Raw genomic sequence first — 15,387 nt, 5'->3', positions numbered from 1 at the left:
AAGGAAAGTCCCAAAATGAAATCTGTAATGGTTCGTAGATTCGGTTATGTTTAAATATTATTTTTATATAAAAAAAAGCAGGTTGATATCTTCAAAAATAAGCCCAGTACTCATATTTTTGTGTTTTGGGGGTCTCTTGCTCCAAAAGCCCCTAAGAGGAAAGTCCCAAAATGAAATCTGTAATGGTTCGTTAATTCGGTTAAGTTAAAAAAGTACTATAAAAAAAAATCAGGTCGATATCTTCAAAAATAAGCCCAGTACTCATATTTTTGTGTTTTGGGGGTCTCTTGCTCCACAAGCCCCTAGAAGGAAAGTCTCAAAATGAAATCTGTAATGGTTCGTTGATTCGGGTATGTTAAAAAAGTATTATAAAGAAAAAATCAGGTCAATATCTTTAAAAGTAAGGTCAGAACTCATATTTTTAGTGTTTTGGGGGGTCTTTTGCTCCACAAGCCCCTAGAAGGAAAGTACCGAAATTCAATTTTCAAAGAAATACGTGTATATCAAGTCATATAAGAGAGCCTACAAAAAGAATTAGGTTGATAACTTTAAAAACAAGCCCATACGACCCTCCCAAACATTGGTACTGAATTTCATTTCCTATAAGTGTACAAACTTCCCCCCCCCTTGTCTTATCGATTTCAAACTTTTCATGATGATTCCTGTAGTAGTTGGGTACGATTTAGAAAGCGTAGCAACTCTATAATCATTACCAGAATGTCCGTACGTCCATTTTAAACATGTTGATTTTTCTACTTATTTAACAACCAATTTTCAAGTGTTTTAATTATCCGTTTGATCTGATTTTTGGTATATTGATTCCTGGGACAACAAAGAATAATATTATAAGCGAAGCAACTCTATAATCAAGTCCAAAAATGTAAGTATGTCCATAAACATTATCCTGTTTTTAAGCAGTTTTTCAACAAATTTACCTACAATTTTGATTCGACATTTATACATTTATGATCCGATTTTTCAGTTCAGATACTATACAAGTGTTAATGTCCGTTTATCCTACCGTTTCAGTGCTTCGCTTTTATGGATGTTGTCATCCTTGTTTTTAGAAAAATAGCAAGAAAAATAACCATTTTGTGTATTATTAAAATACAATTACAGTACAACTAATGTCCATTTTTCATTATATCTGTTCTTTAAAACCTAGATAATATCATATGAAAATACTATGATTTAAAGCATTGAAGATTTTTTTGACCAAAAGTTATTTTATATGAATCTGACTGAACAATCTGTCCAATACAAATTATTCTGTAGATGAAAAGTTTAATAATGTTATTTTAATTCTTATTATTCTTATATGTGCACAAATGCAGAAATAAAAAATGAACCCTCTAAATAATGCATTGACAAAAATAGTGATGTAGACAGCTGATTAGAATTCATCAAGGCTATTGAATTTTAACCAATTGAGCCACTAAAAGTTGGGCGTTTTTTCTCAAAGTGCATTGTTGTGCATCGAAACCCTTTTTTGGTTAAAATAAATTGAAATAATGTGGAGGGGGGTAAGTTTTTTGTTTTGTTTAATTTTTAGGTTAGGTTGTTTTAGGAAGTTTGTAGCCCCGCATGATTCGGTCTTTAAAATTAGCTCATTTCTGATTGAAAGTAAAGATTTGACAACAAGCTCGCCCCAATGAATTTAGTATTACTTGGATCTTACATCAGTTTTTCATGTTCCCTAATAAAGTGAAACTTGTAGTGGGCTAAAATAACTATCCCTTCCCTCCCCTCCATCCCCATTTACCCTTTCCTCCTACTGGATGAACAACCTGACCAATTAATGGCAGGGAAAAAAGCAACCTTGATTGACTACAATTTTTCCCCTGTCATAATATCCAAGTATATTCTACATCCATATTCTCGCCCCTCATTTATTTGTGTCAACTCATACCTTTAAAATTAATTCAAAAAGTACATTTAAAAAGTGCATTGATTTTCTTGCCTTTTGTTTTTTACATCCATTTATTGAAAAGCCTAATTAAAATTAGTGCAAATGTCTATTTTTTTTGCATACTGCATAAGCGTGATGTGCAAATTTTCACGTGCGCACCTCGGATGAGGAATGATCAAAATAGATTAGGAATATCATTTCATATTTTTCATAAAAATAAATATTTTTCATTTACAGAAATGGTTGAAACGTTGATGAGATTGTAGTTTTTTATTTAACATATAAAAAGTTAAGATGAACATTTGTAAAAGAAATCAGTTTTTTTATATTTTAAAGGTAATAATAATGTTTTTTCTTTTTCAGGATGATTTTTGGTCCTGTATGGACAAGGTAAGAACTTATTATATCTTTAGCCAGCTGGGAGGGGACATTGGGCTGTTATTACACCTGTCCCCAAAGTTTTATAATAATGTTTTCTATTCGTTAGCTTAACAGCTTTGGGGACTTTTTATTGAATTTTGATTTTTTGGTTCATTAAGTTGGGGATGGACATAATTTTTTTTTCGCTGACCTTTATGCCAGCCAAAAAAAAACGTGTAGCTGTCATTTATTTGGCGAATTATTATTGTAATCCCAAGCCGCTTTTATTTCATTTCAAAACTTGATAACAGGACAGCGGTTTTGGAGATTTTATTGTCCACTCACATAAACCTCCAACTACTATTGCATATGTAATTTGTGCTATCTAATCTGTAATGTTTCACGATGCAGCCATTCAAAATTATCAAAATAATTAATGGGAGCTATTAATGTTCGCATGTGTATGCGGTTCTTTTAATATACATGCACGTTAAAATCTATAGAGCTTATACTCCCTTATTTCTATAATCTTATTTAGATTTACTACGATTAATAAATAGTTGTCAACAAATAATTGCAGTGTCGCGAAGCTACTCTATAATTCCAATAGTACGCTTGAATTGTTTTTAGTGACTTTCTTGGCTCCTATTTAAGATAGATGGCTAATTTTTGGGGGGAAGATTCCTCATATAAATGTGTATCTTGTATTTGCCTTACTTGGTGTGTTGGTCTGTCGGTTATGCTACGATGGACATTGAATTAATATGTAATAGAAAAATTAATAACCTACCTTTTTTTTATCTTACTGTCATATCCTTATAATAAAGTAACAGGATGTCTGTCTGTTTTCACCAAAGGTTCTCGCTAACCGCTGAACCGGTATGGTTCTTCTTTACAGGGTAGCTTCTCATAAGTCCTTGAAAGATTTATAACTACTTTTGGGGAGGATACCTCCACCCCTTCAAGAGAAATCGCCCCTAGAAAAAAATTACATATACATAAATTGGAACACTTTACCATTTTTGATTCAGCTGCAGTTCTGTACTCATTCATACTTGTTAAAAATGAAATGAAACCATCATTAGTTTAACTCTTATTGCTTTGCCAAGTTGCTATTATTCTTATGTGTGCTCATTTTTCAATTCTGTACAGTTCTAGTTGGTCGCAATTTCCCCTAAAGTGCCTTGGCGGGCACAGACACCCCCCGCCCCCAACCGTTTTTTTTGTTTATTTCGTTTGGTTAGAATGGGTTAAAATGTGTACTTTGAACGGTAGTCTCCCAAGGTTTGGGCCCTCCGCAGAATTAAAGCTAAGGAGAAACTCCACCGTTATTTTCAATTTACATATTTAAAGAGAAAATTTTATAACTTGGCGAGAAAAAGCAAAAAAAATTCGGCGGGAGCTGCTGTTAGGCCGTTTTTGACAAATCCATGTTGTACACGTTTAAAGCAACCGACAAGCCAAATTTTAGAGTACAACTCCTGTTTTATATAGTCTTACAGGGGGTAAGCAGAAAAAAAGCATATATCCATTCCATAGTTTTAAAAAGAAAAAGTTTAAAACAAAGTTTTTTTTGGGGGAAGGGTCATATTTTCTAAGAGTGATTTCCTAGCACACACAGACACATATAGATCCTGTTACTTAATTTAAGTATAGTATCTAAGATATATATTTTTAGGTAAATGGAGACGCGGAGGCAGCAGAGTGTAAAGAAGTTAGAAGTAAATATGAAGCTATGTGTCCACAAGTACGTAGATAAACACCGTGGCAACATAAGTAATGTCAAAATCAACCGAACGCACTGCAGTAAAAATTATAATGTTGCTACGCTCTGTAAATTGTATCTACAGAATGTAAATGAAACGTTTGAAATTAATAAGAAAGGGGGGGGGGGCGAAAGTGACACTTTTTGAAACCAAATCTAAAAGTCAAAGGAACTCAACCAAAAAAAGAGTTACAGGTCTGACATTTTGCATGGCAGTTGCTTTATAGGGGTACAATATGGAACTGTGAAGAAACGGCGTCGCAACCGCCGAAAACCGCCGAGAAAAGGCAAAAAAAAATCGGCGGGAAACGGCGGTTTTCGGCGGTTGCGCCGCCGTTTCTTCACAGTTCCATATTTTACCCCTATAAAGCAACTGCCATGCAAAATCTCAGACCTGTAACTCTTTTTTTAGTTGAGTTCCTTTGTTGACTTTTAGTTTTGGTTTAAAAAAGTGTCACTTTCGCCCCCCCCCCTTTTTAACATACCTATATTAATGGTTAATGACGTACGAACTGACTGACACTAAATATAAAAAAGCTTTGACTTTAAAAATTGTTATTTAAACTTTTTTTGGTTCTATATATCAAACTAGCGGCTGCGCCCGTAGAGATTCAAGTCTTTAAGGGGTACAAAAGGGGTGAGCAAAAATAACCTAAAGCCATCCCTGGACCTATATGAAGTACATAATAAAATAACATAATAAAATACATAATCTTAACTTTCAAACAAAAAAATCTTACTACTTTATATTATAGAATGAAGTACTTAAAGATAAGAAGCAATGAATAAATTTACTTGCTTAGGTGATGAATCAGTCGATAAGTAATCATGATTCATTAGTACCACAGCTACTCTACAACTGAACTAGAACATTTACAGTACATATGATACGTCATTTGTTTCTTAAAAATCAGACCGTTAAGCGAAATTGTTCCTTTTGAAATTCTGTATTTAAGATTACTTTTTTATTCTGTCTGTTCTATATTTCTTTAAATCTTTAGTCTGTTATGGCTACTCTATTTTGGGACATAGTTGTTCTTTTTGTCTACATAAGTTGCTGCCAATTTTAAAGGTGGTTATCATATGCTGATAAAAACCTATTAAAGTCAGGGAGGGAGGGGACATTGGAATGTTTACTTAACTAGTATCAAATGTTTTTATTCGTTGGCTTAAAAACTTTAACCAATAATCTTATGTCCACTTATTGTAAATAATTTTAAAAGAATGTAAAGGGAATGATGTCTTCAGAACAAATTTTATTAAAATTAAATCTTAGATAATTAACTGTCTAAATAAAGTTTAAAATATCTGAATAAGTTACTGGCAAAGAAGGTTTTAAAAATTTATAGAGATATACCTAGAGTTTTAAGAAAAAAGAATTGTAATAACTTTTTAGCCTTTTATCTCTAAATTTATTTCTTGTGAAGTTTTTATTGATATTATTAAGTAGAACATGTTGAGATGTTTTATCTTCAGTTGAAATATCCCCTAAATATTGGGCTATGCCCTGCATTAATTTTCGGTCTGACTGCTTACAGACATTCAGACAATGCAGGTTGTTTCGTTAAATATTAAATACACAAGAATCACTATAAACTTTCAGCTTGTTGGAGCTTGGTTAGAGCTGTAATGCTATGTCATATTTGGCTTTAGAAATCTGCCAAAGTTTTTTTTTGATTAAATCTTGGTATAAGCATATAATTGTTCATTTAAGGATGAATATTTTACTTTAAAAAATTGAAGAATAATGATAATGAAAGATTTTACGATTTCGTCTAAAAAATCTAAAAAAGGATGACAACATCCATAAAGGCTAAGCTCTAAAATAAAACTAACATTAGCACCTTTAGAGTGTAAGAACTAAATAAACAGAATATTAATTTGTTAGTACACATAGTATACCTTGTTGTCCTAGGAATCATTGTTCCACAAATCAGATAAAAGGTTAATTATATCAAACAAAATATTTTGTCACAGGGTCACATCAGGAGCTAGGCATTAAGACAAAACTACCCCTCCATCTTATTTTAAAGGGGTAGTTTCACGAAATGCATTTGAACTTAACTGCATATTTTTTTGCTAGTTAATGGATTAAACTAAATTTATATGGCATATATTTGAAAGAATTTCAATTTTCTATCACGTAGTTTTGAAAATATCAAGACTTGAAAATCGTCTTTTTGTGAGATTTGCAATTTAAAAAGACGATTTTCAAGTCTTGATATTTTAAAAACTACGTGGTAGAAAATTGAAATTCTTTCAATTATTTGCCATTTAAATGCAGTTTAACCAATTAACCAGGGAAAAATATTCGGTTCACTAAATTTAGTTCAAATGCATTTCGTGAAACTACCCCTTTGAAAAATTAAGAGGGTGGGGTTCGGTTCTCACTAGGCACTTTGAGGGAAAGCACAAAATATTCATGTATATGGTCCAATATTTAGCCCTTAAAATTAAAATATTAATTTTTGTTTCAGAGTTGGGTGGTCCATTTTGACAGAAAATATCACTTTGAAAAATTCAAGCAGAAAGTGAAGGCTGAGGGATACCAGAAAATTGATGCAGAAAACACTAGACGAAAAGCGAGTAGCTAGTTAGCAACTTATTTGTGGAGTAGTATTTTGTAAATCTTATAGATTTTTCATCTCACGATTTGTGAACTTTTTATGATAATAACATGCAAAGGCCATCTACTATTGGTCAGTTGCAAAAATTATTTGGTACAACGGATCCTTCTTGGGCCTGTCGTCAGCCAAATTGTAATGAAGTTGAAAAAGCGAGTATACTCTTTTTGAGTGCAATTTAAATAAAAATTTCGTTCATTTAATAGCAAACCTTTACTTCTTTTTGCTTATATAACTTAGGATTTAGTCTATATAAGATTTAAAGTTATTCCAGAAATTTTAAAGATATTTAATCTGACTGAAAGCTATTTTGCCCTCCCATGCTTAAATATGTGTATGAATCACTTAGTTATAATTACTTGGGACTAAAATGTTGGATGGTAGGTAAATAGTTTTTCTTCAAGTTCAATATCTCTGAATCTCTGTTATCGCAGAACTGAATATAAAATGATAGGTAAGAAAATGCCGTTTCTCAAAGTCGTACGCGGATATCGCATTATTGGAAGGGTTTTTGCTTTATGTCCGAGCGAATTAAAAAATCTTGCATGCATCGCTTTGTGTTACAGAGAAAATAATTAAATTAAATAATATTTTGCCCCGAAAATTGAGATATGAAATTTGCGTCACCCTTTAAATTTTGCGCATGACCGCGAACGACTTTGAGAAACGGCATATTCTTACACGTTATCGAATATAATTGATGTTTCTCAGGGTGTAATAGGTCTATTAAATTAAATATCACATTAACTTTTATTGCACCTCATTTATATTAGGGCAGTGCGATAAATTTAAATTAAGCGGGGATAAAATATTGAAATTTGAAATTTTAAACACAGAATAATTATTTATCGCATCGTATTATAGACAGCTTTCCGCGGTTATTAAAATGAAAAGGCATAAGCTCTCGGATCTAACAAAACTGGTATTAAAATTATGGCTTTTATTTTAATATTCGTCGAAAATTGTCATGTCTGCAATACGATCCTATACATGATTTTTCAGCATGGCTGTGTACCGGTTCTAATTAATCAGTTTACAAGACATATTAGATAAAAATATATATATACAAATTCCACATTTAAGACAACTTAGTCATAAAAAATGTAAATTAAGAATACGTGTATACTAAAAATTGTTTGTTATTTTCTTACAATTTTATTATATGTAATAAATGTGATAATCAAATTACTATTGTTTTATTCTTAACATGCGTTGTTAGAGGCGAAGCTTTTCTGTAATCAGGGTCGGTCAGTTCGTCTTTTACGGCCGTCTGTAACGGATAGCTCATATCGTTAGTTTAAACATGTTATATTCAAACTTGGCATTATGGTTCCTGTAATAGTTAGGTAACTTTTAATAGAGTAGCAACTCTATAATACCTAGATCATTTAAAACGTGCAGTTTAAAATAAAAATACTACTGATACTTAATTAACTTCTGATTTTTTTTATAAGGGCGATATGTGAAGAGTTAACCATTTGTATAATTAAATCATAAAATGAAAGTATGTCCGTAATAAGCTTTCTCGTATGTATTCGAATCAGGTGTATAGAAACCGGTTCTCTTCCATACGAAAAAACCTCCAGATAATTTTAAATTATAAATATTTCTTACTTTGTTTGATATAAAGTCATATTTCTTTTACGAAATATCATATTATACATTATAATAGACTGATGGTCAATGTGAGTTATGGAATTGATACTCGTTAGACATAGAAAATTTCGAGAATTTATGTGGGATGTTATCCTATTACAGTTAGGGAGTTGAATCCATTTTTATAGAAGCAGAACTATAATCTATGATTATGGTTTGGACCCTCTAAAACTATAATCTACCCTTCCACTTTCCCCTCTCTTGGTGAAGATATCTTCAACGCTGATACGATTTTTGAAATATAAGATTACACTTTCAATAGAGGCAAAACTGAAATCATACATTCATGTTTACATATCAGCGTATTCATAAACATTGATTTCCTTATTTATATCGACATAATAGTAATGTATCATTCTACTTTCAATAGAGCCAAAACTGGAATAATACATTCAAGATAACATATCATATCTTTGAATCGACATAGTAGAAATGGTACATATTAGTTAGTTTTTTTAAATATTTTTATTAGATTAAAGTTTTTAAGAAAAACCTAACAATAAAGGTTGCTAACACTTAACAATCAGTCCCATTTCCGGACCTTAATCGTTCAACGCTCCCCCCCCCCCCCACATATCATCTCTGCTCCTATTAGAGTTAGATGGTAAAAAAAAAAATTGTGCCTGTTCCCTGTTTAATACTAAATTTCCGACTTTAAGTGAGACAAATTCATTTTTCATTTAACAACTTTATTTTTTAAGGTTAATTAAAATGTTAAATGGATGTAATTTCCTTTTTTTGAAGCTAGAACAATTTTTTTAAGAAAATGTTTATCTTAAAGTAAATTTTATATTAGAAATCTCAAAACATAAATTTTCTTATTCGTTGGCTTATCAACTTTGGGGACTTTTACTGAATTTTGATTGGTTGGTTAACCACTACTATCTATAATACAAAGTAGAACCATGTCTGTCTGTCTGTCTGTCCATCCGTCTGTTGCTTAAGATCTCGGTAACAACTGAACTGAACGGATACTACTCTTCAGGGTATATACCTATTGGTCCTGTTTTGGTTTTAAGCTATTTTCTTGGGGGGTGGGACAACCCCCCCCCCAAAAAAAAATGAAAATTCCTCCCCCCCAAAAAAAAATTCTGGTGATGCCCATAAATTATGGTCGCAGCACCAGATTTTTTTTATATCTAGAGGCTAGGGGCGAAGCCGCTAGTACTTAAAAACCTAACCATTCAAAATCCAATAAAAGTCCCCAAAGTTGTTAAGCCAGCCAATAAGAAAACTTTGGGGACTAGTGTAATAAACAGTCCATTGTCCACCTCTCTTTCTGCTAGTTCCCAAAGTTTTATAATAATGTTTTCATTTTTGTTTGCTTAACATCTTTGGGTACTTTTACTGCATTTTAATTGGTTTGTTTATTTAGTATAGTGGCGAAACGTTTCAACCACTGATGGCAAATTACAGTAGGGGTATTTTTGGAAATGTAAATCCATTTATCGGCTATTGTCTTATCCCTTTAAATCCCTGGTGGCGATAAACGTGAATTTAAGAACCTAGAGGTTTTGGACAAGCTAAGAAGGTAATTTCAGTCCAATGTTCCCTACCTCCCAGGGTACAATAAAAGTTGTCTACAGGGAGGGAAAAATGGACGAAAAATTAAATAAATTCTGTCTATAATAACATGAGAAGACAGAATGAGAAGGACAGTAGCACCCTGTAATCGTTATCAGAAAGTCCTGAATGTCCATTTAAACATTCTACAAAGTTTTTTTATATTAAGAGTTATAACAATATAAATTGATAAGATACATACAAAATGTTATTGCTTCTAAGTGACGTTTTCTACAAAAGGGTTGGTAGAAGTCTGTATGTCTAAAGAAATCACTATTATGGTTTGCAGGTTTCTATAACTATGTCTTTTTAATATGTTCACTCTTAGCAAAATAAGAGAGGGTTTAAATTTCAGTAGTACCCAAAGTTTTATAAACATTTGTTGGATTTTTAAATTTGTTTACTTTTATTTAATCTTAATTGGTTGATGAAAACTGGCATTGTCAAAACTAAACAGACAAGATTAATTGTTAATTGCATCTGTTTTCCAGTTTTGTTAGACCCGAAGGAGCAAAGGCCCAGTCTAACAAAACTGATGTTCATATTACTACTTTTTACTTTACTATTTGTAGAAAAATGTCTATAATATAATACAATACATGGTTTCAAGTATGGATTAGACGGGTCTGATCCAGCGGATATTAATTGGTTTCGTAGACATACTGGAAAATCATAAAAATTATGGACAGAATGACGGACAGGCAGAAAAGTGAATTGTAGAGTACCATCGCATTTTATTCTTTCTTAGTTAGTATTTGTTTCCAGAGAGGGAGGAGACAATTGACTGATTATTACAATAGTACACAAAGTTTTACAATAACGTTTTCTTATTAGTTGGCTTTGATTGGTTGATTAAATTGTGTTTATAAACGTTTGAACCACTAATTTTAATCTACAGAAGGGGTTATTTAGTGCGTCATCATTATGGATGTGCATTAAATCATTAAAGATAAAAAAAGGGTGTGCAAAAGTGCAGACATTGAAAAAATTCAAACTGCTTGGCTTGTGTGAATAGTAGAAAAATGCTATGTATAGTTATATCGTTAGAACCGACATAAGCTCTATTTTTTTGAAAATATAAGTACGATTTTTGTGCTATTTTTAGTTTAGAAGCTGTTTTGATAAATGTGAGAAAAGTGGAAATTTTTTTTTTGAGTTTTAAGTCAGTTGGGACATTCTACCACATAGCTCATAAATTATCACAAATGCTGAGCTTCTAGAGCGCAGTGATATGTCAGACATTAAACTGACATTAAAACAGAGAAAATGGAGATGGTTGGGGCACACTCTAAGGAAAGGGCATGATGATATAACCAATCAAGCCTTGACTTGGAACCCCCACATAGGAAAGAGGAAACCAGGTAGACCAAAATAAAAAAATAGACTTCCGAACAGTCCTAACGATATGCGTAACATTTTTCTACTATTAACACAAGCCGCGCAATTTCAATTTCAAAAATGTCTGCATTTTTTTTGCACACCCTTTAGCTTTGCTTAAGTGAAAGCTTTTTATTACATTAAGTTTTAAGTCTTAAGTATGTGTTATAACATATAACATAGGCCAAAGTTAAACTTTATCTAAGAGTGATAGGACAATGGCAGATTGGTTATCATACCTTTTTACATAAAAATGAAATGGTTTGGCAAGGATAATTAATATTCCATCGTCCTTTACCATTATCCCAAAGTTAATTAAATCTATAAGGCCTTTGAATCTAATATATTAAGCTATTTGAAATATATCTAAATCTATTTTTACAGTTTTAAAGTCCTGAGATAAGAATTACCTTTACATAAATTCAATCCACCTACAATGAAAGCCAAAATAGACAGGCAAATTTCTGGATTCTATTTTGTACTTCAGTTTGAATTTTCATTGGTTTGAAATAAATGCACATTTAAAATAATCTTTGTCTAAGAAAAGATAAATATACCATGCGTGATTTTATTTTACTTTTGGGGCTAATTATTATCACTGACAGAAAAGTAAAAATAAGTAATTTTTCTGTTGATTTTTTGGTATCTGTGTATATAAAAGGAAACGGCATTATCCTCTTAGGAATTTTTTTTACCAATTTTGAAAATTTGGGTACTCCCCCCACCTCCCCCCTCCTAACAGAGTCTGAATTCAATCTAAGGCAAAGTCTTGGTGAACTAGACTTTCCTTTGACCTTTTCTCCCTTGCCCCGTCCAGACATACAGAGGCAAGGGTAATAGTAGGGGGGGATTGAGTGTAAAGGGGAAGAAAGGGGGAGGCGGAAAATGTTTAAATTTCGAGTGCTGTGGCCAGAGATGTTTGTTGTCAGGTGGGTACTCAAAATTTCAAAAAAATATTTTAAGTTAGGTTAGGTTAGGTTATAGGCTAGGGAGCCGAGCACTGCAGCCAGAGATGTTCGTTGTTGGGGGTACTCAAATTTTCAAAAGAAGGCGTCTTAACTTTTTTGCTTTTTATTTAATTAAGATAGCTAGCCGGTTCTTTTAGTAAGTAATAGATGTAAAATGGTCCATAGAATTGAGATATGCAATCGGTTTTTATGTAGACCTCATATTTTTGAAGTAATTTAAGTTTAAAAAAAAAATAATTAAGTCGGTTTTAAGGTACTAAAATGCAACAAAATAAAAGAAGAAAATTGCCAGTATGAACAAAAATAGTAAGATCTTTAATTTGACACCTTACTTTTAAAATTCTGTTGAGTAATTATTGAAAAAATCTATTTTTTTAACCTCGGTTTAATAAAAACTTTAACCCTTACAGATCGGGCCCCAATTCCCACCTTAATAGATCGGGGGGGGGGGGGGTCATATTGACCCCCCCCTCTATCTCGGCTTCTGTTGCAGATAAAGACGTAAAATTTTTTTCTGGTGGTTCATGTGTATTTTCAGAGAAAATTACTTTTTCTAGTCATAGCGGTCAGGCCGCTCCTTAGCTGCTTTTTAGCGGCCAGCTGCTAAATTTAAAAACAGCTGTAGAGCGGCCAATTTTGCAGCTGGGATGACCAAATTTTAGGACGAACTTTGATTTTTCATTACAAAAAAAATACTTTTTCTGATCATCGCCGAAAAACGGCAAATAACGGAAACCGCCATTTTCGGCGGTTACGGCGGTAAAACGGCGGTTGGTGGCGCCAATTAATAGTTTAATATGTTTATTGTTGCTCAAGAATTCACCAAAAAATTTTTTAGGTCTCTAGCTGTAATAGAAGCCACGATATTCATGATATATGTCTGTAGTAAAAGCCGGACAAAAATTGGTCATAAAGTCGGTCAGGGTGCGGTCAAACGGTCATAACACTATTTTTCTCATAAGGTCATTGATATCTCAGTATTCACCAAAAAAAATTTAGGTTTCTACCTTATACACAAAAGTCATAATGTAGAAATTAAGATTTATTTAGAATTTTTTTTAAATTTTGGTGATACCCAACCGACTTTGACCGGACACCATGACCAACACAGACCAGATATCCTAATAAAATCAACTCTTGCCGACGCATAATTACTAAACTTAAAAAGTCATGAAGTCACAGCTCTCCATCTTACCTACAAAAAAAATGACATTGAAAAAACTAGAGGGGGGGGGGGTCAATATGACCCCCCCCCCCCCAATCTGTAAGGGTTAAACCTAAATATTTTCTTAAACAGACAAAAACAATATGGGTTCATATATCAGAAAAATATTACGAATCCAATCTAAGCAAAATTGAAAAAAAGTAAAAACTTAAAAAAATAAAAATGGCCTAAAATATTATATTTTTAAAGGCAACACTTAATTTTAACTATTAAACTAGCCAATCAAAAATCTCAAAAATTGACGAATCAGGAAGCTTCACCTCAAAACTTAATCAATAGAATTGACAAAAAAAAAGGATAATGTTCATACAACATATACAATAGATACTACAATAAAAATATTGATACTTACATAACATGTAAAGAATGAAAAAGTATGAACAAATATGCTTCCGTCTGTTTATAAACTTCAAAACAATGCAGTTAAAAATGCATTATTGTTTCTTGTGTTTAAAAAATATCTGTTACAGTGTATGTACATTTGTTTAGGTTTTGTTCAGGTTTTGTTCAAGTCAGCCCTTTAAAGCCAAAAATTATGATTCTTAAAATAAACTTATATTTTTTATTATAGTTTTATAAAACTTTTTCAATTTTGCTTAGAATGGATTCGTAATATTTTTCTGATCCTAAAGGTATTTATGAACCCATATTTTTTATGTCTGTTTGAGAAAATATTTAGGTTTAAAGTTTTTATTAAATCAAAGATAAAAAAATAGAGTTTTTCAATAATTACTCAACAGAATTTTAAAAGTAAGGTGTCAAATTAAAGATCTTACTATTTTTGTTCATACTGGCAATTTTCTTCTTTTATTTTGTTGCGTTTTAGTACCTTAAAACTGACTTAATTATTTGTTTAAAAAACTTAAATTACTTCAAAAATAAGAGGTCTACTAAAAAAACCGATTGCATATTTGAATTCTATTTTACATCTATTACTTACTAAAAGAACCGGCTAGCTATCTTAAATAAAAAGCATAAAAGTTAAGACGCCTTCTTTCAAAAAACTATTTTAGGTTAGGTTAGGTTATAGGCCAGGGAGCCGAGCGCTGCGGCAAGAAATGTTTGTTGTCGGGGGTACTCAAATTTTCAAAATTTTTAAAAAACTATTTTAGGTTCGGTTAGGTTAGGTTATAGGCTAGGGAGCCGAGCGCTGTGGCCAGAGATGATACAACTGATACAAGCAACGTTTACTATGAATGTCTAAGGATTTATTTACTCCATCCACTTTTAACTCACAAATCAGACCAAATTGTTCAGTAATTGATCAGTAATTTATCACAAAAATGCACAAATAAATAAGCAATTAATCTCTTAGTGCTTACTTACACGGTGAGAGATTACTAGGGAAATATTAAGATGAAATAAATTGAACAAAAAAATTACAAATATATACAATTGAATTAATTAATAAACGACTTTTTAAATTTTGAATACTCATTTGATACCCTTTTTAAAGTATTCTTTTAAAATAAACAAAACATCTTTTATATACGCTCTTTGTATGTTTTGTTTATTTAATTAAGAATATACAACAATGTTTAAATTATATATAAAATCTATGCTTTTTTTCACAATTGACATAATTTTGAAATAGTATGGTACATTTCTATTATGTCGATGTTAAAAAAGGAATGGAAGATTACAGAAACATAGATATTAAAAATGTAAACCATGATTCCAGTTTCGCCTCTATTGAAAGTGGAATCTTACATTTCAAAAATCGTATCGGCGTTGAAGATATCTTCACCAAGAGAGGGGAAATTGGAAGGGTAGATAACAGTTTTAGAGGGTCCAAACCATAATCATAGATTATAGTTCTGCTTCTATAAAAATGGATTCAACTCCCTAACTGTATTAAATTACAATTCTTTCACGTTCATACAGGTGATTATTTGGAATTATAGAAAAGCTTCGCTGATAGATATAAAAGCAACAAAAGA

General features: G+C 31.8%; 1 protein-coding gene and 1 pseudogene across 4 annotated transcripts in view; one reads left to right on the top strand and one right to left on the bottom strand.

The window, feature by feature from the left end:
• The window catches only part of LOC145328219 (cytochrome c oxidase assembly factor 6 homolog), a 31,117-nt gene extending 23,274 nt beyond the window's left edge, over positions 1-7,843 (top strand). Inside the window, exons 3-6 of one of the 3 annotated variants that reach the window (XR_013882396.1) lie at positions 2,273-2,299; positions 3,948-4,016; positions 6,512-7,513; positions 7,661-7,843. Coding sequence is in view for 2 of the 3 variants with exons in the window: in XM_080171819.1 (XP_080027945.1) it covers positions 2,273-2,299; positions 3,948-4,016; positions 6,512-6,628 (213 nt within the window). In the remaining variant the exon portion in view is untranslated. Of the gene's footprint in view, positions 1-2,272; positions 2,300-3,947; positions 4,017-6,511 lie in introns of all 3 variants that reach the window. The other 2 variants (XM_080171819.1, XM_080171820.1) reach the window with 2 other exon arrangements.
• The window catches only part of LOC145328203 (uncharacterized), a 131,452-nt pseudogene that overhangs the window by 56,020 nt on the left and 60,045 nt on the right, over positions 1-15,387 (bottom strand). The gene's annotated exons all lie outside the window — the stretch shown is intronic.

The sequence above is a fragment of the Acartia tonsa genome, chromosome 9 (genome assembly GCF_053477335.1).
Source record: "Acartia tonsa isolate MP-2025a chromosome 9, ASM5347733v1, whole genome shotgun sequence".
Classification (NCBI taxonomy): domain Eukaryota; kingdom Metazoa; phylum Arthropoda; class Copepoda; order Calanoida; family Acartiidae; genus Acartia; species Acartia tonsa.
Note: the sequence above shows the minus strand (reverse complement) of the source record. Positions and strands in the feature narration are given on the sequence as shown.